A 26,559-nucleotide genomic window follows, 5' to 3' on the forward strand; every position below is an offset into this window, starting at 1 on the left:
CACCATTTTTATGGTTGCCATATTTATCGGAAATATGGCTTGCGAGATATGAACCATTTTTTACTGGAGTCGTTCTGTCTGGCTATTTCCATAGCCTTGCTAACTAGCTAGCAGCCCCCACTACAGGGTCACGGCAGGGAGTCATCCTGTGTCCATTGTCCCTAAGCCACCTAATTTCCATATCACAGGACATGGCCATGGGATTTGTTGCTAAACCAGTTGTGTGAAGGAAAGGGGGGGGGGTGACACCAGGAGAGGGCTTCCTGACATACTTGAATATCATGATTTATCGTCATATCTCCGGATTTACCTCACACCCGCCCACAAGGGGAGAGACTGGGAGTCCTGCGTAACCCGCCCATGAGCGGAGAGGCTGGGAGTCCTGTGTAACCTGCCGATGAGCGGAGAGACTGGGAGTCCTGCGTAACCCACCCACAAGGGGAGATACTGGGAGTTCTGTGTAACCTGCCCACAAGGGGAGAGACAGGGAGTCCTGCGTAACCCGCCCACAAGGGGAGAGACTGGGAGTCCTGCGTAACCCGCCCACAAGGGGAGAGACTGGGAGTCCTGCGTAACCCGCCCACAAGGGGAGAGACTGGGAGTCCTGCGTAACCCGCCCACAAGGGGAGAGACTGGGAGTCCTGCGTAACCCGCCCACAAGGGGAGAGACTGGGAGTCCTGCGTAACCCGCCCACAAGGGGAGAGACTGGGAGTCCTGCGTAACCCGCCCACAAGGGGAGAGACTGGGAGTCCTGCGTAACCCGCCCACAAGGGGAGAGACTGGAGGTCCTGCTTAACCCGCCCACAAGGAGAGAGACTGGAGGTCCTGCTTAACCCGCCCACAAGGAGAGAGACAGGGAGTCCTGCGTAACCCGCCCACACTGGGTGATTGACAGCTTTTCTTCTGTGTGTAAATGGAGAAAGCTGGAGTCAGACTTTCCTTATACTGAATGTCATCCTAGAAACCTCTATATCCCCAGTCTCAGTGGCTTGGTCGGTGTATGACCGTGGTGATTTTTAGACCGCAGCTTCACCACATGGGATGACCTCTGAACCCCCTGCGGGGAAGCTGCCGAAGCCTATCATTGACGTCAGTGGAGGGATATCTGTGCCAGATTGCAGCTTTCGGTCTAGTTTTGCATATTAAATTCAGCACTTCTGGACTTTTTTCACTCTGATGTGTCTGCAGCGTCCTTGCTCTCTAACATTCATCTCCTTTTAGTAATTAATAACCCAGATTTTTTTTATCTTCATCCACGTTTGCAAAATTAACTCAAAGTACAAGTCGATAATGCCAAGTCTGACGTTTAGGCATTCAAAGAACATGTCCTACAATAAGAGGAATAAGAATGCAATGTATTGGTACACACAGCTCTACAGTCTGTCGGTGCACAGGTCTCCTCCTCTACAATGTATCACTGCATAGGACTCCTCCTCTACAATGTATCGCTGCACAGGACTCCTCCTCTACAATGTACCGCTCCACAGGTCTCCTCCTCTTCAATGTATCGCTGCACAGGTCTCCTCCTCTACAATGTACAGGTCTCCTCCTCTACAATGTACCGCTGCACAGGTCACCTCCTCTACAATGTATCACTGCATAGGACTCCTCCTCTACAATGTACCGCTGCACAGGTCTCCTCCTCTACAATGTACCGCTGCACAGGTCTCCTCCTCTACAATGTATCGCTGCACAGGACTCCTCCTCTACAATGTACCGCTGCACAGTTCACCTCCTCTTCAATGTATTGCTGCACAGGTCTCCTCCTCTACAATGTACCGCTGCACAGGTCTCCGCCTCTACAATGTACCGCTGCACAGGTCTCCTCCTCTACAATGTATCGCTGCACAGGACTCCTCCTCTACAATGCGTTGCTGCACAGGTCTCCTCCTCTACAATGTGTTGCTGCACAGGTCTCCTCCTCTACAATGTGTTGCTGCACAGGTCTCCTCCTCTACAATGTGTTGCTGCACAGGTCTCCTCCTCTACAATGTATTGCTGCACAGGACGACTCCTCTACAATGTACCACTGCATCTGACTCCTCCTCTACAATGTGTTGCAGCACAGGTCTCCTCCTCTACAATGTGCCGCTGCACAGGTCTCCTCCTCTACAATGTGTTGCAGCACAGGTCTCCTCCTCTACAATGTGTTGCAGCAGAGGTCTCCTCTACAATGTACCGCTGCACAGGTCTCCTCCTCTACAATGTACCGCTGCACAGGTCTCCTCCTCTACAATGTGTTGCTGCACAGGTCTCCTCCTCTACAATGTACCGCAGCACAGGTCTCCTCCTCTACAATGTACCGCTGCACAGATCTCCTCCTCTACAATGTGTTGCAGCAGAGGTCTCCTCCTCTACAATGTACTGCTGCACAGGTCTCCTCCTCTACAATGTACCGCAGCACAGGTCTCCTCCTCTACAATGTACCGCTGCACAGGTCTCCTCCTCTACAATGTACCGCTGCACAGGTCTCCTCCTCTACAATGTGTTGCTGCACAGGTCTCCTCCTCTACAATGTACCGCAGCACAGGTCTCCTCCTCTACAATGTACCGCAGCACAGGTCTCCTCCTCTACAATGTACCGCTGCACAGATCTCCTCCTCTACAATGTGTTGCAGCAGAGGTCTCCTCCTCTACAATGTACTGCTGCACAGGTCTCCTCCTCTACAATGTGTTGCAGCAGAGGTCTCCTCTACAATGTGTTGCAGCAGAGGTCTCCTCCTCTACAATGTGTTGCAGCAGAGGTCTCCTCCTCTACAATGTGTTGCAGCACAGGTCTCCTCCTCTACAATGTGTTGCAGCAGAGGTTTCCTCCTCTACAATGTACTGCTGCACAGGTCTCCTCCTCTACAATGTACCGCAGCACAGGTCTCCTCCTCTACAATGTACCGCTGCACAGGTCTCCTCCTCTACAATGTACCGCTGCACAGGTCTCCTCCTCTACAATGTGTTGCTGCACAGGTCTCCTCCTCTACAATGTACCGCAGCACAGGTCTCCTCCTCTACAATGTACCGCAGCACAGGTCTCCTCCTCTACAATGTACCGCTGCACAGATCTCCTCCTCTACAATGTGTTGCAGCAGAGGTCTCCTCCTCTACAATGTACTGCTGCACAGGTCTCCTCCTCTACAATGTGTTGCAGCAGAGGTCTCCTCTACAATGTACCGCTGCACAGGTCTCCTCCTCTACAATGTGTTGCAGCAGAGGTCTCCTCCTCTACAATGTACTGCTGCACAGGTCTCCTCCTCTACAATGTGTTGCAGCAGAGGTCTCCTCTACAATGTACCGCTGCACAGGTCTCCTCCTCTTCAATGTATCGCTGCACAGGTCTCCTCTACAATGTACCGCTGCACAGGTCTCCTCCTCTACAATGTGTTGCAGCAGAGGTCTCCTCCTCTACAATGTATCGCTGCACAGGTCTCCTCTACAATATGTAAGTGCATAGGTCTTCTTTTCTACAATGTATCCCTGCATAGGTCTCCCCCTCTACAATGTATCCCTGCACAGGTCTCCCCCTCTACAATGTATCCCTGCACAGGTCTCCCCCTCTACAATGTATCCCTGCACAGGTCTCTTCCTCTACATTGTTTTGCTACACAGCACTCCTACTCTACAAAGTATCATGGCATAGGACTCCTCCTCTGCATTGTATCACTGCACAAGTCTCTTCTACAATGTTTATTGGTGGGCAGGACTCCTCTACGATGTATCTCTGCACAGGACTCCCTCTACATTGTATCGCTGCCCAGGTCTCTTCCTCTACATCAGGGGTCTCAAACTTGGCTGGGTGTATGGGCCACACAGAGGAAAAAAAAATAATTTTGGGGGCCGCATTCTTTGCAGGACAAAGTGACATTTTTATTGGTACCATATATAATATATTTTATTGTTTTTTACACACCTTGAGATCACTGATTTTGAACATTTTCACTTGTTCATTATTGCAAACGTGCACATTCTTTGTTTAAATATAAACTTTTTTTTTTAACATTTTATTCCTTTCTTGTAACTAAGTCTTACTATTAGCACTATATAGAAATTTTGACCAACATCTTTTAGTAATGTTCCCCATATTGTAACGTGCCCATCCTTGTCCCCTTGTAGTATTGTACCCCATCCTGTCCCCATCCCACAGTAATGTGCTCATCCTTGTCCCCATCCTAAAGTAATGTTTCCCATCTTTGTCCCCATCCTATAGTAATGTCCCCAATCTATAGTAATGTGTTCATCCTTGTCCCCCATCTTATAGTAATGTTCCCCATCCTTGTCCCCTTGTAGCAATGTCCCCATCCTATAGTACTGTCCCATCCTATAGTACTGTCCCCATTCTATAGTAATGTGCCCGTCCTTTAGTAATGTGCCAACCTTGTCCCCACCTTATAGTAATGTCCCCAGCATTATCCCTATTCTATAGTAATGTTTCCCATCCTTGTCCCCTTGTAGTAATGTCCCCATCCTATAGTCATGTGCCCATCCTAGTCCCTATCCTATAGTAATGTACCCATCCTAGTCCCTATCCTAATGTCCCCATACTATAGTAATAATGTCCCCATCCAATAGTATTGTGCCCATCCTTGTAATGTCCCAATCCTATAGTAATGTCCCCAGCCTTGTCCCCATCCTATAGTAATGTCCCCAGCCTTGTCCCCATCCCATAGTAATGTGCGCACTTTGTCCCCATCCTGTAGTAATGGGTCAGCAGCTCCACTCACCTTCCACAGACGCTGGAGTGAAGCTGAGGGGAGTGGTCTGCGGCCCCAGATCCACAGTGATTGGAGAGATCGGTCACAAGGCCGGTCTCTCCAATCAGAGCTGGGGGCGGGTGAAACACAGGTCACCCAGCTCCAGCCAATGATCAGGGCTACAGCTGCACTGATCTTGGCTGGATTTCAATGTTTCAGCGATTTTCAATGGCTGAAACATTAGTGGCTGTGATTGGCTGAGCGGCGTTCGTCAGCCAATCACAGCCTCCGTAGGTCCGGGGAGGAGACACCACCCCTCCTGAGGTCCCCTCCTCCCCGAATCTAAGGTATTTGCACTGCAGCGATCGTAGCCACCGGAGCTCCGGGCTGCGATTTCTCCATGACATACTGGGAACGTCATGGGTCCTTAAGTACCAGGGAACCATAACGTACCCAGTACGTCATAGGTCGCTAAGGCTGGTTTCACACTACGTCTTTTTAACATCCGTTGAAAACGTTATTTTAGCGGAAGTACGGATCCTGCTTTTACAGCAAATAACGTATGCAAACGCATATGTTATTTTGCAGGATCCTGCACTGGATGTTTAGGGGCGGGCATTGGAGTCATGTGATCGGGAGTGAGGGGAACTAGACTGGGAGGAGGCTTCTGACAGCTGCAGACACTGGTAACCAAGGTAAACATCGGCCTTGGATACCCGATATTTATCTTGGTTACGAGTGTCTGCAGCTGCTAGGAGAAGGGCTGCCTGCACACGTAACCAACGTAAACATCGGGTAACTAAGAGAAGTGGTTACTCGATATTTACCTTGGTTACGAGTGTCCGCAGCTCTCAGGTGGGGGAGAGGGAGGGAGAGAGGAAGGGGGAAAGACAGAGATAGAGAGAGGGTGAGGGAGGGAAGAGGAGGGAGAGACAGATCACGCGAGACTGGTTCTGGGCATGCTCAGTACTTTCTGGGCATGCTCAGTACAAAAGCAGGATCCTGTCTATCAGCACGCCAGCGTTCACCTGCGTTCGCGTGCTGTTTAGTCAGGATCCGGTGACTTGCAGTATTTTGACGCAGCTCAAAAACGCTACAAGTAGCGTTTTTGAAACATGTTAAAAAACTGCAAGTCACCGGATCCGCACTATAACGCAGGCAAACGCAGGTGAACGGATCTTAACGCGAGTCCATTGCAAATGCATTGAAATGAAAACGCATTTGCACTGGATCCGTACTTCCGCTAAAATAACGTTTTCAACGGATGTTAAAAAGACGTAGTGTGAAACCAGCCTAAGGGGTTAACGTCCAACACACACACACACACACACACACACACACACACACACACACACACACACACACACACACACACACACACACACACCATTCTTCTCACCTGTCCCACGCTCCCTCCGCTGCCTCATCTCTGCTTCGTGCGGCCCCCAGGCCCGGGCCCCGGTCACTATCGCGGCAGGTGCAGCGTCACTGTCAGTGATTTATGTGAGATGATTGTATTGCCGGCGCGAGAGCTCAGCCCCAGCAACACATTCATCTGACATAAAGCGCAGACAGTGTCTGCGGCCCCTGCACCTGCCGCGATAGTGACCAGGGGCACGGGCCTGGGGCCGCACGAACTACCCTGAGGGGCCGCATGCGGGCCGCATGTTTGAGACCCCTGCACATTGTATTGCTGCACAGGACTCCTCCTCTACATTGTATCCCTGCACAAGACTCCTCCTCTACATTGTATCCCTGCACATGGCTCTTCCTCTACATTGTATTGTAGCACAAGACTCTTCCTCTACTCTACATTGTATTGCCGCAAAGGTTTCCTTCTCTACATTGTATAGCTGCACAGAACTCCTCCTGCACAAGAATCCTCCTCTACATTGTATCGCTGCACAGGACTTCACCTGCACAAGACTTCTCTACAATGAGTTGCGGCACAGATATCTTCCTCTACATTGTATTGCTGCACATGACTTCTCCTTTACATTGTATCGCTGCACAGAACTCCTCCTTTACATTGTATCGCTGCACAGAACTCCTCCTTTACATTGTATCGCTGCACAGAACTCCTCCTTTACATTGTCTCGCTGCACAGAACTCCTCCTTTACATTGTATCGCTGCACAGGACTTCTCTACATTGTATCGCTGCACAGATCTCCTTTACATTGTATCGCTGCACAGAACTCCTCCTTTACATTGTATCGCTGCACAGAACTCCTCCTTTACATTGTATCGCTGCACAGATCTCCTTTACATTGTATCGCTGCACAGATCTCCTTTACATTGTATCGCTGCACAGGACTTCTCTACATTGTATCGCTGCACAGGACTTCTCTACAATGTATTGCTGCACAGGTCTCCTCCTCTACAATGTATTGCTGCACAGGTCTCCTCCTCTACAATGTATTGCTGCACAGGTCTCCTCCTCTAGAATATATATGTTTATGTGTAGATATGTCTATTCACTGACTGCAGACAGATCTTGAAAATAGTGAGAAATGGAAAATGTGGAAGGGATTGGCCAATACTCGGAGATTGTGCTTTGTCTGCAAATGAAAATCCCTTTGATATCCGGACCTGCAGTAAACATTGTGTCTGCACTATGGACGAGTGGCCACGTCCTGCACATCATACAGGCATAATTGTTTCCGTTAATACTAAATCTTCTGCCTTTTTTTTTTTTTTTCTGCAAATTCTCATAAATGAAGGGGTAACTCTGAGTCAGGTCCTCGCTGGCCTTAGGACTCGTTGGCTGCATGACATGTGTTGCGCCATCACTGAAGCTTCTTTTCTTTCTTTTTTTTTAAATTTTTTTTTTGAGGGTTTTCTGTGACCATTTCTGCAGAGCAAACAAAAAGCAGCCACACAGCGTGCAGACGAGAGCGCTTACAGGAATCGGGAAATGTAAATGAGACGAAATCGTTGCCTACAGAATACATGCAAAGTGTCCCATCACCGCAGCCATAATAATGCAAACGGCAGCACTGACCTCCAAGGGAATCCGTGCACAAGTCTGAAGAGCGATGCCCCCATTCTGTCTTAGTATGCCGGCCCGGTGCCCCCGTTCTGTCTTAGTATGCCGGCCCGGTGCCCCCGTTCTGTCCTAGGCTGCTGGCCCGGTGCCCCCGTTCTGGCCAAGGCTGCCGGCCCGGTGCCCCCGTTCTGGCCTAGGCTGCCGGCCCGGTGCCCCCGTTCTGGCCTAGGCTGCCGGCCCGGTGCCCCCGTTCTGTCCTAGGCTGTCTGCCCGGTACCCCCGTTTTGTCCTAGGCTGCCGGCCTGGTGCCCCCGTTCTGTCCTAGGCTGCCGACCCGGTGCCCTCGTTCTGTCGTAGACTGCCGGGCCGGTGCCCTCGCTCTGTCCTAGGCTGCCGGCCCGGTGCCCCCGTTCTGTCCTAGGCTGCCGGCCCGGAGCCCCCGTTCTGTCCTAGGCTGCCGGCCTGGTGCCCTCGTTCTGTCCTTAGCTGCCGGCCCGGTGCCCTCTTTCTGTCCTAGGCTGCCGGCCCGGGGCCCCCGTTCTGTCCTAGGCTGCCGGCCCGGTGCTCCCGTTCTGTCCTAGGCTGCCGGCCCGGTGCCCTCGTTCTGTCCTAGGCTGCCGGCCCGATGCTCTCGTTCTGTCGTAGGCTGCCGGCCCTGTGCCCCCGTTCTGTCCTAGGCTGCCGTCCCGGTGCCCCCATTCTGTCCTAGGTTGCCGTCCCGGTGCCCCCGTTCTGTCCTAGGCTGCCGGCCCGGTGCCCCCGTTCTGTCCTAGGCTGCCGGCCCGGTGCCCCCGTTCTGTCCTAGGCTGCCGGCCCGGTGCCCCCGTTCTGTCCTAGGCTGCCGGCCCGGTGCCCCCGTTCTGTCCTAGGCTGCCGGCCCGGTGCCCCCGTTCTGTCCTAGGCTGCTGGCCCGGTGCCCCCGTTCTGTCCTAGGCTGCCGGCCCGGTGCCCACGTTCTGTCCTAGGCTGTCGGCCAGTACGATATTCTCAGATTTTGAGATGTGACAAGTTATGATCTCAGCTGGCAGTAAGTGTCCAATTTCCATTCAGCGCCAACACTTCCATCTTAATGGCGGCCAAAGCGACCACTGTGGTTGTCTGAGGTTTCCCAAAATCCTAAACTGCAATTCCGACTGTTTCTACCGCTATATGGGGGCCGAGGATCACTGATACTGGGCACATCTGCCGCTCATAAGCTTGGAAAATTAGGAGCTGTAATGTCTGCGGTAGCGGCTCTTACTTAGGACCAAACAATTTCCTATTCTGGCGACACAGCGCCACCTGCAGGGACATCGCTGAAATGTCAGTATCAATGCTCTTCTACACATTTGTTAACCAGAATTTTTTATTTTTTTTTTATTCCACAGGAATATTCTATATGTCTATCCACAAAGCCTTAATTTTGCAAATCGACAAGGGTCAGCGAGGAACATTACGGTGAAAGTACAGTTCATGAGCGGAGAAGATCCTAGCAATGCCATGCCAGTAAGTGACCGGCTTAGATCCCCGGCTCCATAATAAAAGTTGTCTTTTTTTTTTTTTTTTTTTTTTTTAATGTTCCTTCGCCAGGAAGGAAAGACAGAGAGAATGTTCTGCCGGGCATGCTCAGTAGAGTGTGACGGAATCCTGCACTGGAATCCGTCGCCAGACGCATAGCGACGGAATCCAGCACCATAGACATTCATTATGCCTCTTAACGGATCCCGACGGAATCCTGCGGAGTGCGTTTTTTTTAAAGCAACGAACAACATTACGTTGCGTGTTCCTCCTGCCCAACGGTCAGTCGGGAAAAGACTGTTGCGGGGCGGATGCAACACAAGACCATCCGTTGCAATCCGCCCTTCATAGAAGCCTATGAGGAATAAACGGATTCCTGCAACGGTTACCGTAATTCCTCAAGGCGGCGGATTGCAACGGATGCCGCACAACGCAAGTGTGAAAGTAGCCATAAAGAGCGAGTAGTTATCATCACACCCAAACTGTTATTGTCTCACGAGCTCCATCTGCAGCAGATATCGGCTGAAACAGCCGGGATCAGAGTCATCTCCGATCCATATCGACACTCTAAGTGGTGCATCCACTATTGACAATGGCACCAAAATAATTTTACAGAAGCAGGGGTCACCGACCGGTAGCCCCTCAGTGCTCCAGTCCTGCAATTCTGCGATTACCATGGTAGCAAATGGCCCCCGGTATCGTAAGGTGCAGCTGAATACCATTGCCGGTCAGCGGACACTATGATGCACTGCAATCAAAAAGATTACGAATATATTATAAAAACGGATGTTACTACTGCAGATTAAAAAAAATAAATATTTTTTCTTTTGCACAAAATAATATAGTGAAAATAAAATTAGAATATAAAATAATAGAATAAAAAATAGTGAAAATATAATCAGAATAGAACAGCAAAGTTGCACTTTTTTTTTCCTGTTTCAGTCGCTATTTAAAAAAAGATTCTAAAAGATAAATAATACAATCTAAGATGCTGCCATTAAAAAAAAGGACAAATCCTTCAGTAAGAAAATAATCCCTCGTGCGGCTGCTGATTTTGGATTTAGAGACCGGACATCAATCTGGGAAATGAGATCGGTGTACGGATGGTGAAATGCAGCGTCTGAACACGGCCCGAAACATGTTCATGGTTTTGTTTGTTTTTTTTATTTTTAATGACCTCAGAAACCTGTTTGCATTTTCAGGTTATCTTTGGAAAATCCAGTTGTCCAGAGTTTTCGAAAGAAGCTTACACATCGGTGGTCTACCACAACAGGTGAGGGGTCCGGACACCAGAATTACATGAAATGTGGGGAAAAAGGGTGTTAATATTTTTTTTTTATTTATTTTTCTTTGTCGCTCCATTGGGAGACCCAGACAATTGGGTGTATAGCTTCTGCCTCCGGAGGCCACACAAAGTATTACACTTTAAAAAGTGTAACCCCTCCCCTCTGCTATACACCCTCCCGTGCATCACGGGCTCCTCAGTTTTTATGCTTTGTGCGAAGGAGGCACACATGCACGCATAGCTCCACAATTTAGTCAGCAGCAGCTGCTGACTATATCGGATGGAAGAAAAGTGGGCCCATATAAGGCCCCCGGCATGCTCCCTTCTCACCCCACTCTGGTCGGCGGTGCTGTTAAGGTTGAGGTACCCATTGCGGGTACATAGGCAGGAGCCAACATGCTGTTTTCCTTCCCCATCCCTGCAGGGCTCTGGGTGAAGTGGGATCCATAATCGGTCTCCAGACACTGGGACCGTGCTCCCTCCGCAGCCCCTGGGGAATCTGCTGGACAGGAGCTGGGTATCGTCAGGGACATGGCCCTGCTACTGTGAGGTACTCTGTGTCCCCTTGGGGACGGCGCATGGAGCGCTTGTGTCATACACGCTGCAGCACTGCTGGGCGTGTTAGTGCGTCGGGACTACCGCGCTGACCGCGCTTGTTTGCCGGCCGCGCTTATAACTCTAGTCCCCGGCTTCTGCGGCCTAGTACCGCATATTCCCACCCCCGGGCCTGCCAGTCAGGGGAAGGGAGGGACGCTGCACTGGAAGATTCCCGCACTTTCTAGGGCAAGGTGCTCTGTGTCCCCGTTGGGACGGCGCATAAAGCACCTTAAGCCCAGACGCTGCAGCGACTGCGGCGTGCGTATGGGTCCGGGACTACCGCGCCGACCGTGCACTGCCGGCCGGCCGCGATTTTAACTTTAGTCCCCGGCTTTTGCGGCCTAGTATGGGATTCTCCCGCCCCCAGGCCTGCCAGTCAGGGAAAAGGGCGGGACGGTCGGTATGACGCCGACAGTGAGGGCTGGAGTACACTGAGCTGTCCTCCGCCCCCCCTCACTACCCACGCTGGGGCACCAGATTCCCGCACTTTTTGTGACTACGCCCACGCCTCCCTCCTCCTCCTCAGAGAACGCCGTCAGCCATGTTTTCAGCAACTTCTGGCTGCAGCTGAGGGAGACCCGGGGCAGAGAATCTGGTGGCCACAAGCCACATCCGCAGCCCCTGGGGGAATCTGCCGGACAGGAGACGGAGTATCGTCAGGGACATGGCCCTGCATCTACAGGTACTCTGTGCATGAAGCACCTTGGCCTCAGACGCAGCTGCGACTGCGGTGTGGATTTTTTGTCCGGGACTACCGCGCCGACCGTGCCTGTTCGCCGGCCGCGGTTTTTACTTTAGTTCCCGGCTTTTGCGGCCTAGTGTGTTAAACTCCCGCCCCTGAGCCTGCCAGTCAGGTAGAAGGGCGGGATGGTCGGTATGTTGCCGACAGTGAGGGCTGGAGCACACCTCGCTGTCCTCCGCCCCCCCTCACTGATCACTATAGGCCACCAGATTCCCGCAGACAGAGCCCTGCATCATAACGTACTCTGTGTCCCCTGAGGGACAGTGCATGCAGCATCTGTGTTACAAACGCCGCAGCGGTTGCTGACTGGTTTGTGAGACTGGGACTACCGCGCCGACCGCGCCATGTCTGCCGGCCGCGTTTTTAAATTTAGTCCCTGGCTCTTACGGACTAGTGCCATATACTCCCGTTCTCGGGCCTGCCAGTCAGGGGTAACGACGGGACGGCCGACTGGACGATATATATATATATATATATATATATATATATATATATATATATATATATATATATGTTTATTTATATGGTATATGATCTCACTGTTCGGCAGCATTATTTGTTTTTGGCTGTATACCCTCACTGATTACTCTGCGGACGGCATGCTGTTGTCTGCTCTTAAAGAGTAAGGGTGCCAAGGCACTGGCTTATTTTACAACCGGTACCTCTTGTGCGGCTATATTACGGGCACTGCACAGATGACAGCGACAGAGTTTGCATGATGAAATCAGCAAATCTCTGAATAGCTTTCACATCACAGGACTCTGTCTATGGACAGGGGGTCTGCTAAGATACTGGAAGCCTTGCAGTCCAGACCGATACCACAGGGCCAGGGAGCTGTGAGTTCATCGCTCCCGGGTCCCTCTGAGTCGGTACAACATCCTGGGGTAACACCCAGTTCCCACGGTGAGAACTCCGTCACGGACCGCGGCCTATGATAGGCTAAGCGGGCCCGCTGGGAACCTTCCCCGACTTCATCAGGAGTGCGTGTTTCGATCACTCTAACTCCAGAGGGGCCGTCCAGTAGCACAGAACTTGACGGACAAGCGCTTACTAAGCGCCTTATTGACACGCGTTACCCTTTTCCCCCTGACGTGCTTAACGGTTGGGCTCAGTGTCACAGGGTGGATCCTCCGGTCTCTAGGCTGGCGGCTAGATCCGTAGTATTAGGGGCAGATGTCCATCTCTCACGAATGCCACTGACAGGCAAATAACGCTTATGATGAAATCCATCTATGAAGCCATAGTCGCATCTTTTGCTCCAGCCTTCGCAGCCGTGAGGGCACTCCAAGCTATCTCAGCTTCTCCGGCTGAGATTATTGCGGTTGCACATAACTCTGCCACGCAGGTTGTGTCCTTCACTTCTCAGGCGTAGGTTTTTTCGTTCTACGCCATGAACGCCGTTCCTGGACTCTGCGAGCCGTACAGCGGTAGCATCCACCAATTCAGTGGCAGTCTGCAGGGCCATGTGGCTACGTGAATGGAAGGCAGGCTCTGCTTCCAAGAAGTTCTTAACCGGTTTGCCATTTTATGGCGACCGTTTGTTTGGCGAGCAATTGGATGAAGTTGCTAGACAGTCTCGTCCTTGCCGCAGTCCAAGACCGATGGGTGAGAGACATTCTGTCTCACGGTTACAAGATACAGCTCTGCTCTCGCCCTCCGACTCGTTTCTTCAGAACATCTCCGCCCCCCGAGTGAGCCGAACACTCTGAAGCCTCGATGTCACAAGGAGACTTCCTACCATCAATTGACATCAAGGATGCTTATCTCCATGTGCCGATCGCACCCGAGCTTCAACGCTTTCTGCGTTTCGCCATCAGGGATGAACACCTTCAGTTAGTGGCACTGCCATTCGGCCTGGCGACAGCCCCACGGGTCTTCACCAAGGTCATGGCAGCAGTGGTGGCGGTCCTACAGGGCCACTCGGTGATCACTTACCTACGCGATCCTCTAGTCAAGACACCCTCCTGGGTGGCATGTCAACACAACCTGACCATTGCTCTGGAGACTCTCCAGGGGTTCGGGTAGATCATCAAAATTCCAGGGTCAAAGCTGACACCGACCCAATCACTGACTTATCTCGGGATGGAGTTTTATACTCTCTCAGCGATAGTGAAGCTTCCGCTGCATAGTCAGCGTTCACTACAGACAGGGGTGCAATCTCTCCTTCGGGCCCAGTCACCCCTTGAGGCGCCTCATGCACTGTCCCAGGAAGATGGTGACAGCAAGGGAGGCAGTTCCCTTGCGCAGTTTCGTCTGCGTCCGATTCTTTCGGACACCGCAAATGGGACAGGAGGTCGACGTCCCTAGACAAGACCGTCTCTCTTTCCCTTGCAGCAAAACCTCTCTTCAGTGGTGTCTTCTTTCCACTTCCTGGGCGAAGGAAAAATCCTTCCGGCCCCCAGCCGGGGCTGGGGTCACGACGGACGCGAGTCTGTCAGGGTGGGGAGCGGTCTTCCTCCACCACTCGGCTCAGGGAACCTGGACTCCGACAGAGTCCTCCCCTCGGTTAAATGTTCTGGGGATAAGGGCAGTGGATTTAGCCCTAAAGGTGTTCCAGCGGTAGCTGGACGGCAGGCAGATCCGAATTCAGTCGGACAACGCCAAGGCGGTTGCGTACATCAACCACCAGGGCGGCACACGCAGTCGTCAAGCCTTCCGAGCAGTTCGGCAGATGCGGCTGTGGGCGGAAGCCACAGCCTCCAACTTCTCCGCAGTTCACATCACGGGCGTAGAAAACTGGGAAGCAGATTTTTCTCAGTCGCCAGGACATGGACACAGGGGAATGGTCTTCACCCGCACGTGTTTCTAGAGATCTGTTGCCGTTGGGGAACGCCGGACGTCGATCTAATGGCGTCTCAGCACTACAACAAAGTCCCGGCATTCATGGCTCGGTCCAAGGATCACAGAGCTCTGGCGGCAGACGCGCTAGTTCACGACTGGTCGCAGTTTCGACTGCCTTATGTATTTCCTCCTCTGGCACTACTGCCCAGAGTGTTACGCAAGATCAGGTCAGACTGTCGCCGCGCCATCCTCGTTGCTCCAGACTGGCCGAGGTGATCGTGGTACCCGGATCTGTGGCACCTCACGGTGGGTCAACCGTGGGCACTCCCTGACCGACCTGACTTGCTGCCTCAAGGGCCATATTTCCTTCGGAATTCTACGGCTCTAATCCTCACTGTGTGGTGGCTCCTAGCGTCATCAGGGATATCTCCAGATGTCATTGCCACCATGAGACAGGCCAGGAAACCAACGTCCGCCAAGATCTCTCACAGGACTTGGAGGAGCTTCTTATCCTGGTGCTCTGATCAGGGTTTTACTCCCTGGCCGTTTGCCTTGCCCATTTTCTTTCGCAAAGGGTGGCCTTCCTAGTGGCAGTCACATCACTCAGAAGAGTATCTCAGCTGGCAGAGCTGTCATGCAAAGCCTCCTTCCTGGTGTTTCACCAGGATAGGGTGGTTCTACGTCCGGTCCCGGCCTTTCTCCCTAAGGTATCCCCGTTTCGTCTTACCCTCTTTGGGTCCGCATCCAGTTCACCAATGTGAAAAGGATTTGCATTTATTAGATCTGGTGAGAGCACTCCGGCTCTACATTTCTCGCACGGCGCCCCTGCGCCGGTCTGATGCGCTCTTGTCCTTATCGCGGAACAGAGTAAGGGATTTCAGGTTTTCAAGTCAACCTTGGCTCGGTGAATCAAGGAACCGATTCTTGAAGCATACCGTTCTTTTGGGCTTCCGATTCCTGCAGGACTGAAGGCCCATTCTACCAGAGCCGTCTGTGTCCTGAGCATTGCGACACCAGACTACGGCTCGGCAGGTGTGTCAGGCGGCTACCTGGTCGAGTCTGCACACTTTCACGAAACACTATCAGGTGCAGGCCGATGATTCGGCAGATGCCAGCCTAGGTAGGCGAGTCCTTCAGGCGGCAGTTGCCCACCTGTAAGAGGGGGCCGTTTTTCGGCTCTTTTATCGAGGTATTCTTTTACCCACCCAGGGATTGCTTTTGGACATCCCAATTGTCTGGGTCTCCCAATGGAGCGACAAAGAAGAAGGGAATTTTGTTTACTTACCGTAAATTCCTTTTCTTCTAGCTCCTATTGGGAGACCCAGCACCCGCCCCTGTTCCCTTCGGGCTGTTGTTCTTTTGTGTACACATGTTGTTCATGTTCAATTGTTCTTTTGGTCCATGGTTTCAGTTCTCCGAACATCCTTCGGATTGAATTTACCTTAGGCCAATTTATAAGTTTCCTCCTTCCTGCTTTTGCACCAAAACTGAGGAGCCCGTGATGCACGGGAGGGTGTATAGCAGAGGGGAGGGGTTACACTTTTTAAAGTGTAATACTTTGTGTGGCCTCCGGAGGCAGAAGCTATACACCCAATTGTCTGGGTCTCCCAATAGGAGCTAGAAGAAAAGGAATTTACGGTAAGTAAACAAAATTCCCTTCTTTTTTATTAGTTTGGAAAAGGGTCTTTGCCCCCTTTCCTAAAACCATGCCTCATTTATTCATGGCGCTGTCAGGTATTTCCAACTCCACTAGACACTTTTTCGATAAATGCATTACACTTTTTTTTTTTTTTTTGCATTCCTATTCTTGGCAGTACCGCTGTGGTAAAGATGCTGAGTACGGGCCGCCTGCAGGCTGTGCTGTGCGCTGTGATGGAGCTCGCGCTACGCAGCCTATGTGTTCATTATGCGGATTTAAAGGGTTTTCTCTATTCCATACCTGTATTTTCAGTGGGGCTCTGGGGAGCTGACCTCTGGGGAGCTGACCTCTGGGGAGATGACCTCTGGGGCACTGGGAAGCTGACCTCTGGGGCAATGACCTCTGGGGCACTGGGAAATGACCTCTGGGGAGCTGACCACTGGGGAGCTGACCCCTGGGGCACTTGGGAGCTGACCCCTGGGGCACTTGGGAGCTGACCCCTGGGGCACTTGGGAACTGACCTCTGGGGCACTGGGGAGCTGACCTCTGGGGCACTGGGGAGCTGACCTCTGGGGCACTGGGGAGCTGACCTCTGGGGCACTGGGGAGCTGACCTCTGGGGCACTGGGGAGCTGACCTCTGGGGCACTGGGGAGCTGACCTCTGGGGCACTGGGAACTGACCTCTGGGGAGCTGACCCCTGGGGCACTGGGGAGCTGACCTCTGGGGCACTGGGGAGCTGACCTCTGGGGCACTGGGGAGCTGACCTCTGGGGCACTGGGGAGCTGACCTCTGGGGCACTGGGGAGCTGACCACTGGGGAGCTGACCTCTGGGGAGCTGACCTCTGGGGAGCTGACCTCTGGGGCAATGGGAACTGACCTCTGGGGCACTGGGGAGCTGACCCCTGGGGCACTGGGAAGCTGACCTCTGGGGCACTGGGGAGCTGACCTCTGGGGAGCTGACCTCTGGGGCACTGGGAACTGACCTCTGGGGCACTGGGGAGCTGACCCCTGGGGCACTGGGGAGCTGACCCCTGGGGCACTGGGAAGCTGACCTCTGGGGCACTGGGGAGCTGACCTCTGGGGCACTGGGGAGCTGACCTCTGGGGCACTGGGGAGCTGACCTCTGGGGCACTGGGGAGCTGACCTCTGGGGCACTGGGGAGCTGACCTCTGGGGCACTGGGGAGCTGACCACTGGGGAGCTGACCTCTGGGGAGCTGACCTCTGGGGAGCTGACCTCTGGGGAGCTGACCTCTGGGGCAATGGGAACTGACCTCTGGGGCACTGGGAACTGACCTCTGGGGCACTGGGGAGCTGACCCCTGGGGCACTGGGGAGCTGACCTCTGGGGCACTGGGGAGCTGACCTCTGGGGCACTGGGGAGCTGACCACTGGGGAACTGACCTCTGGGGAGCTGGCCTCTGGGGCACTGGGGAGCTGGCCTCTGGGGAGCTGACCTCTGGGGCACTGGGGAGCTGGCCTCTGGGGAGCTGACCTCTGGGGCACTGGGGAGCTGGCCTCTGGGGAGCTGGCCTCTGGGGAGCTGGCCTCTGGGGAGCTGGCCTCTGGGGAGCTGGCCTCTGGGGAGCTGGCCTCTGGGGAGCTGGCCTCTGGGGAGCTGGCCTCTGGGGAGCTGACCTCTGGGGAGCTGACCTCTGGGGAGCTGACCTCTGGGGAGCTGACCCCTGAGGAGCTGACCTCTGGGGCACTGGAGAGCTGACCTCTGGGGCACTGGGGAGCTGACCTCTGGGGCGCTGACCTCTGGGGCACTGGGCAGCTGATCTCTGGGACCTCTTCTGATCTTTGCATCCAAGGGATCGTGGTAGTTTTTACCTCCAGTGATCTCTTCCTGGTGATGTGCCATCAGTTTACAAAATAACAGTGCTCCTTTAACTTTGTGATGCTTGGAATAATGGAAAGGAGCATTACAGCCAGGTCAGCGCTTGGGAGACATTTTGCACGCTCAGCCCGGACCACGATTAGCCGCAGCACTTCTGGCGATCCGTGCTGCCATATTTCATACAGCAGAAAAGTCCACTCAGGGAGACTATCACAGCGCTGCCATGCGCTGCTTTATTTGCACATTTACTGTCTCTATTATTTTATTTTTTTTTTTACTTTTAAATTTTAATTATTTTCCATCTTTTTTTCTGAATTAAACTCCATTCAGGTCTCCAGATTTCCATGAAGAAATCAAGGTTCGGTTGCCGGCCACGCTGACTGATCATCACCACTTGCTGTTCACTTTCTACCACGTCAGCTGCCAGCAGAAGCAGAACACCCCCCTGGAGACGCCGGTCGGCTACACAGTACGACCCATTTATGTTACATTGTATCGAGACGCGTAGTCGCATGGACACATTGTAACATCCGTCATCTTCTCTTTTTTTACCTTCAGTGGATTCCGATGCTGCAGAACGGCCGCTTGAAAACTGGACAGTTCTGTCTTCCCGTGTCCTTAGAGAAACCGCCACAGGCTTATTCGGTGCTTTCCCCTGAGGTCAGTAAAACGTGTCTGTGTGCAAAATAATGGTTTTCCTCAAATACTACTCTGAGCAAATTTTGCTTCTAAATTGCAGCACGGACTGACTGTGGTCCGTGCGGTCTGTGGCGATGTGCAAGGAGACTGCGTGTCCTCCTGCAGCTCCTCTGTCTCCATGACCGGTAGGGAAGCCGGATGTCATTTTAACCTCTTCACAACACATGACGTACTGGGTAACGTCATGGATTGTGTGAGGTTAATCCCCCGCCGCCTGCCGTGGCCAGTCCTTGGCAATCCGCACACATCTCAGCTGATTTCAACAGCTGACATGTGTAACTGCCAGGCGCGAGTGGAATTGCGTTCCACCCGCGCCTATTAACCCCTTACATCTCGCTGCCAAAATCTGACAGTGAGATGTAAATACGCACCGCCATAAGGATAACTTACCCACCCCCATCGGAAGTCACGTGACTTGATCACGTTACTTCCAGTGGTTGCCATGGTAGCACAGAGGGATGTGATGACTCCTGTAGCTATCATGAGTCACTTTCTCTCACTGCCAGCAGAGGGCAGTGTGTGAGAGTAAAGCAGCTTTTCTCCAGATCTCAGCTGTGTAGCTGTGATCTGGAGAAATAGAAGAGCGATCAGACTGCTGAAAGTTAGAGTCCCCTAGGGCAGAGGTTCCCAACTCCAGTCTTCAAGGCCCACCAACAGTGCATGTTTTCAGGATTTCTTTAGCATTGCATGGGTGTTGGATTCAGCACCTTTGCAGGTGATTAAATTATCACCTGTGCAATACTAAGGAAATCCTGAAAACATGCACTGTTGGTGTGCCTTGAGGACTGGAGTTGGGAACCTCTGCCCTAGGGGACCTAGTAAAATAAAAAGTAAAAAAAATAAAAAAAAACCTAAAAGTTCAAATGACCCCCCCATTTGGCCCATTGAAAATTAAAGGGTTAAAAAAAATTAAAAATATGCACATATTTGATATCGCCGCGTTCAGAAATGCCCGATCTATCAAAATGTAAAATCAATTAATCTGATCGGTAAATGGTTCAGCGGGAAAAAAATTCCAAACAACAAAATCACATTTTTTGGTTGCCACAAATTTTGCGCAAAATGCAATAAGAGGCGATCAAAACATAGCATCTGCGCAAAAATGGTACCATTAAAATCGTCAGCTCGAGATACAAAGATAAGCAGCGATTTGAGCCATAGATCCCGAAAAATGAGAACGCTAAGGGTTTCAGAAAACGGCGCTAAAAGTGTGCCACTTTTTTGAACAAACTTGTGAATTTTTTTAACCCCTTAGATAAAAGTAAAAATATACATGTTTGGTGTCTAAGAAGTCATACCGATCTGAGACATCACATTGACACATCAGTTTTTTCATATAGTGAACATGGTGAATTAAATATCCCAAAAACTATTTTGATTTTGTGAAATTTTTTTGCTGTTTTCCAGTACACTATATGGTAAAGCCCATGGTGTCATTTAAAAGTACAGCTCGTTCCGCAAAAAAAAAGTTCTTATATGGCAAGATTGACGGAAAAATAGAAAAGTTACGGCTCTCAGAAGAAGGGGAGCAAAAAACAAAAAAAAAAAATTGCCCGGGGTGAAGGGGTTAATACTGGATCCTATCAGAGGCTTGGACACAAAGCAGGACAATGGGATGCTCTCTGGTGAATCAGTATGATGCATGGCCGGTAGCAGCGGCGTGCGGTGACCTCCGAAGCTCTCACTAGTGGCAGTGGCAGTGACAGTGAGAGCCAGAAATGTATCGCGCAGCTCCCGCTGAGATTTTGTCCATCTCCTGCTGTGATTTTGCCCAGCTCCACCTGACATTTTGCCCAGCTCCGCCTGAGATTTTGTCCATCTCCCGCTGAGATTTTGTCCATCTCCCGCTGAGATTTTGTCCATCTCCCGCTGAGATTTTGTCCATCTCCCGCTGAGATTTTGTCCATCTCCCGCTGAGATTTTGTCCATCTCCCGCTGAGATTTTGTCCATCTCCCGCTGAGATTTTGTCCATCTCCCGCTGAGATTTTGTCCATCTCCCGCTGAGATTTTGTCCATCTCCCGCTGAGATTTTGTCCATCTCCCGCTGAGATTTTGTCCATCTCCCGCTGAGATTTTGTCCATCTCCCGCTGAGATTTTGTCCATCTCCCGCTGAGATTTTGTCCATCTCCCGCTGAGATTTTGTCCATCTCCCGCTGAGATTTTGTCCATCTCCCGCTGAGATTTTGTCCATCTCCCGCTGTGATTTTGCCCAGCTCCGCCTGAGATTTTGCCCGTCTCCACCTGACAGTTTGCCCAGCTCCGCCTGAGATTTTGCCCGTCTCCACCTGACAGTTTGCCCAGCTCCGCCTGAGATTTTGCCCCTGCGTAATTTCACCACTTTCACATTTCCATAGGTCCCGTTGCCTGGAATGAAGTGGGTGGACAATCATAAAGGGGTGTTCAATGTGGAGGTCGTCTCAGTGTCTTCAGTTCACACTCAGGTGAGTTGGATCTGTTTTTTGCACAGCCACTTTTAAAAAAAAAATGTATTTAATTTTTTTGCAATCTTTATATTTCAGAAAAAAAAACAAATAAGGCTACTTTCACACATCCGGTTTGAGCAGTGCGGCTCAATCCGGTTGTGAAACCTATGCAACGGATGCGGCGAAAACACCGCATCCTTTGCATAAGTTTTTACATGCGGCCCGTCCGTTTTTTTCCGGTTGCGGCACTCTACTGAGCATGCGCAGTGGAAGAAACCGCATGCGGCGGCCGGATGCGTTTTTTCCGCATCGCACCGCATCCAGCGTCCATAGGCATGCATTGAAAAATGCGCCGCAGCGGCCGGATGCGGCGCAATGCGTTTTTTTTTTGCCGGAGCAAAAAACGTTGCAGGCAACGTTCCATCCGGCCGCGGCATCGGCTAAATCTGCCGCATGCGGTAAAAAACGGACCGAACGCAAGCCCATGCGGCACAATACGGCACTAATGTAAGTCTATGCAAAAAAAAAAACCGCAACCGGCGGCAAAAAAATACGGTTGCGGTTTTTCTGCAGAGCGCCGTATTGTGCCGCAGAGCAAAAACCGGAGGTGTGAAAGTAGCCTAAGAGATGGTAAAAAGTTGTGCCCAGTTCTGTGGAGCGGGGTCCACATGTCTCCAATCTGCTCTTATATTGTATGCAGCTGCCTCCTGTGACGTTTCCAGGCAGATTTACCAGATTTACACAGGAATCTCAGTCCTTTGGGACTTTTCCACCTCAGATTTAACACTTTGCAATGCAAATTTGCAACAAGATCCGCATTCGGATTCTTTTCATCCCAATGTGAATATACCACATTGAAATGGAAAAAAATGCATTTTTTTTTTTCTACACGACAACCACAGAAGGCATTGCGTGCAGGTTTTGGTGTGTACTGCAAAACATATTTCATTTAAAAAAAAAAAAAATTCCATAACAAACTATACAAATTTGTTATTGGGAAAATTGTACTGACCTGGAGAAACGTTTCCAAATCATGTTTGTGGTTGTAAAATTGCAACCCATAAAAAGAATAGCAGAATTTTATTTTTCACTGTTTTATCCCACTTGGAATTCTTCTTTTTCTTTCCCATCTTCAGTACATTTTATTGTAATGTGACCGGTGTCCTTTAGAACTTGTCCTGCTAAAAACGAGCCCTTCTATGGCGATGAAATAAATACGATTTGCCTAAGCAACCAAACCAATAAACTAAAGACTAATTAAAAAGTTATTTTTATTGTTTCTAATTAATATATAAAGTGTGAACAACTCCTATAAGATAAAAGTGTGGCGCCCCTGAATATATCAGGGTGCCACAGGGTACTGCAACCCTCAACCAGGGTGCAGGGCCTACCCCCCATGGTTCCAGGTTCCCAACAACGGTGTCACTGACATCCGCACTACAAATCCCAACCACACCCTCACACCATGACCTGTACAGACACACCAGTGGGTTGGTCAAGTTGGAGCACGGCCGCCCACCTAGGGGTCAGGCAGACTGGTGGGAGGGGAGACCAGGAGTAGAGTGTTAGCCCTCAAAGAGTGAGGAGCAGGGGAGTTGGAGCTCCAAGGGAGGCGACAGATTGGGTCGCAGACGGTGGTCCGGGACCACAGGAGTCGGAGACCGGTATCAGGAACACTGGACGCAGTCTAGGAGTACTGTCGGCACCAGAAAGCCCAATTACCTTACCGGTACCGAGCACGGCTGGGTTCAGCACCCTAGATCAGGGAGGAGCTTCAGGTGCCTTGATAATTAACCTGTGGAGGATAGTATCTTTATGAACTTTCCCCAAGAGCTCAGAGATTGAAGGCATCAGCACAACGCGGGGGATAGGTTCTCCAAAGCACACAACCCACTAAAATCCCAAGTGCCAGCCATCAAGAGCACAGCTGCCATAGACACGGGTAGCGGGGCCCCGAAAGCTTCAAGCCGATGGACCACAACCGTCACTCAATTTGTGCACAGAGGCAGGGGTCCTGACTTACCAAGTGATGCCGGTGGGAGCGGGACCTGGACGGGCTCCCTCGCAAAGACTGCGGTACCTAGAGACTTGGGTTTACCATCTTAGTGAGTGTCTGCTTATTCCAACTAATCCAGAACCAAGACTACCGCAGTGAGTAATCTGACCCCTGCACCCTGCTTCCCAAGGCCAAGCCACCCGATCACCAAATCCCCACTATCCGGGGGCTTCCCTACCTGCGTAGAGACTGACACCATCTGCCCCGGTACTCCCATCGGCAGCAGCGGTACTCCCCTTACCACAACCCGCAGGTGGTGTCACGAACATTTATCCCCTGTACGTACCCCCTTTACATTCGAGTGGCCGCAAGCCCCTGGGTCCGGAGACCCTCAAGCCACAGTAACCCCAGATCCGAGCAGTTCGACTGCTGCAGGGGCGGCACAAAACCACTGAGTGCAATGATATAAAGTCTCCCCATGAATATATATATATATATATATATCGATCTTGACAAATAGGTAGGCTGTCCTAAAGGTATACAAGGTTATACCTAAATGCATACCTACTGCCTATATAAATAACGACTGCTTGTATTAGGAGTATTCACAGACACAATCAGCCTTAGCTATTAGAAGTAATCATTTTCCCACCCTGACATGTTTCACCACTTCGGCTTCATCAGGGGAATAAGGCTCATTCCCCTGATGAAGCCGGTTTGGTGAAACATGTTGGGAAGGTAAACTGATTATTTTTAATAAGGGAGACTTTATATGGCAGCACTCAGTGATTTTATCTTACATGATTTGTACATCCTTTATAAATTTATTGATTAGAAACAATAAAAGTTACTTTTTAATTAGTCCTTACTTTAGGGGTTCAGTTGCTCAGGCAAATATTATTTATTTACCCCCACACTGACTTAAGAACATTTATTCTCTATAGATGTATACATGTATGACATGTCCGTTTTTTATTTTCTTGCTTTGTAGGATTCGTCCCTCGACAAGTTTTTCGCTTTGGTTCACGCCCTGGATGAGCACCTCTTCCCCGTCCGTATTGGGGATATGAGGATCATGGAGAATAACCTGGAGAGTGAGCTGAAGAGCAGCATCCTGGCCCTGAACTCGGCCCAGCTGGAGCCCGTCGTGCACTTCCTCCACCTCCTGCTCGACAAACTGATCCTTCTGGTCGTACGGCCGCCGGTCATCGCCGGTCAGATCGGTAAGTGCAGCGAGATAAAGAATAATGGAGGAGCATAGCCATAGCATTTTATGTGCGCCATGGACGGGGGGATGAAGACTTTACACCATTAATGGATGGAGACTTTCTCTCCTCTCAATCAAAGGAGCCATAAAAACAAAAATCCATTGTCGTTAGTTAACTTAGGTCAAGCGTCATTTGAAGCGATTGCGTCCATCACGAACAGACTCCATAAAAACCTGGAGGGAAATCAGGACCAACATGGAAGGAACAATCTCCTGGCCTCCTACATCCACTATGTCTTCAGGCTTCCGAACGCCGATCCCAATTCACCGTCTCCAGGTAAAGTCATCCATTTTCTTCCCCGGTTTGTACACACAGCTCCTACGCAGACTTGTGTGCCTCTATAGATGTAGTTAGAGGGGAGGCAGAGAGAGGAGTAGTAAACCCCAAGGGACCGATTTTTACAAATTTGCAGCCATTTTTTATACCAAATTTTTTTGTACTTGGGTAATTTGCTTAAAAGGGGTTGTCCACTACTTTTACATTGATGGCCTGTCCTAATTCTATCCATTCTAATCAATAAGAGGTGAATGTGCAGTACCCGGCCGCGGCTGCTATCAGAAGGTGTGGCATTTAGCATCTACAGCTGTCTGCTGCCGCCTCCGGGACCAAGAACAGCTGATCAGCTGGGATGCCGGGTGTCAGACCAGACATTGATGACCTAGCCTAATAGGCTATTAATGTAAAAGTAGTGGACAATCCCTTTAAGGAAGTTGAGCTGCATTCTGCTATTATTCAAGGGGTTGTCCCAAATGCCAAAGTTGTTGGTTGGAAGTAGAGAGGTCAGGTCAATAGTCTCTGGGCACTGAATGGAGAAATCTCTTCCCTTCCGTTTTTCCCGTTGTGGCTCTTGATTAACCGGGTTTGTGTGACATCCTCATTGCAGCATCAATGATGGTGCACCAGCCCAGCAAATCAGGAGGCACACCGGGGATCCCGGTTGGTAAGCAATTTTCCCATGTAGCACCCATAGTCTACTGACCAGGCCGATAAAGCAGAGCCCCCTGAATTGTTCCTCCCATCTGCAATTGGAGGGGCTCAGACTGCTTGTACCCACAACAACGAGGGTCCCTGGGTCAAACGTGCGCTGCTGCTCCAATCACACATATCTGGTCCCCCCATTTTCAGGATTGTTGGGAGTCCCAACAGTGGTATCCCCTACAATCAGAAACTTATAGCGGTTTACTCTGCATGTGGGGACGTTTGCCATTTCAGTAGGACATCAATGTCTATCCATTCAGTTTAGCCACGAGTTGCAGTCCTTCTCTTCTCCTGTAGGAGTGCTGTTCTGAAATCAGATACTTCTGCAGTGCCTCTCCTAGTTTCAGTGGAGAGGATTGGCCACCTTTTTCTATATTACCTGCTGATTATACATTTCTGTTATGGAAAATTTTAATGAAGTGCGGATGCTATAACCTGCAAAGTGAGATTGTTAATTTCTTTATCGTTCCTTTGGGAGACCCAGACCATGGGTGTTTAGCTTCTGCCTCCGGAGGACACACAAAGAACTACACTTAAAAGTGTAGCTCCTCCCTCTGAGCTTATACACCCCCTGGTAGCCAGTCCTAGCCAGTTTATTGCTTTGTGTCAGGAGGCATACATCCACACATGCATTCTCATCTGATTTGTTTGTCTTTTGGAAAGAGTTTGAAGAAAAGCGGGTCCATGTCTGGACTCCCGGCATGTCCCTTCTCACCCCACTGTGTCGGCGGTGTTGTTAAGGTTGATTTACAAGGCTGCAGCCTTACATGCCGCGCTCCTTCACCATCCCTTCTGGGCTCTGGCTTGAAGTGGGAACCAGCACGGTCTCCATGCCTGGCAGGAGTCCGGTCTCCATCCACAGCCCCTTGAGGATTCTGTTGGACCGGAGCACTCATCCCCAGGGACATGGCCCCGCGTATCAGCAGCTAAGTACCTGAGACGTTTATGTTGGGGGTCCCGGTTCTTTATTGTAAGGGGAGAGTATGCTGTATGTGATTGTTTTAACTTTTCCGGCGGGTTCTCTAGCTTTTGCCTGAGAACCGCGCCGATGGTGCCTGCTTGTCGGCCTCGCCGCTTAAATTTAGGCCCCGGCTTCGCCGGAGGCCTAGTTTCATTTTCCTGCCCTCGCATGTCACTCATGCAG

At 51.1% G+C, this 26,559-nt stretch overlaps 1 protein-coding gene across 14 annotated transcripts in view; it reads left to right on the forward strand.

Moving 5' to 3' along the window:
- The window catches only part of DOCK7 (dedicator of cytokinesis 7), a 177,487-nt gene that overhangs the window by 69,412 nt on the left and 81,516 nt on the right, over positions 1–26,559 (forward strand). For all 14 annotated transcript variants that reach the window (XM_075320362.1, XM_075320363.1, XM_075320365.1 and 11 more), the window contains exons 15-21: positions 9,038–9,155; positions 10,370–10,440; positions 18,380–18,518; positions 18,608–18,709; positions 21,105–21,191; positions 24,161–24,392; positions 24,549–24,713. In XM_075320362.1, the coding sequence (XP_075176477.1) occupies positions 9,038–9,155; positions 10,370–10,440; positions 18,380–18,518; positions 18,608–18,709; positions 21,105–21,191; positions 24,161–24,392; positions 24,549–24,713 (914 nt within the window). The remainder of the gene's footprint in view (positions 1–9,037; positions 9,156–10,369; positions 10,441–18,379; positions 18,519–18,607; positions 18,710–21,104; positions 21,192–24,160; positions 24,393–24,548; positions 24,714–26,559) is intronic.

This window comes from Anomaloglossus baeobatrachus, chromosome 8, assembly GCF_048569485.1.
Source record: "Anomaloglossus baeobatrachus isolate aAnoBae1 chromosome 8, aAnoBae1.hap1, whole genome shotgun sequence".
NCBI classification, from domain to species: domain Eukaryota; kingdom Metazoa; phylum Chordata; class Amphibia; order Anura; family Aromobatidae; genus Anomaloglossus; species Anomaloglossus baeobatrachus.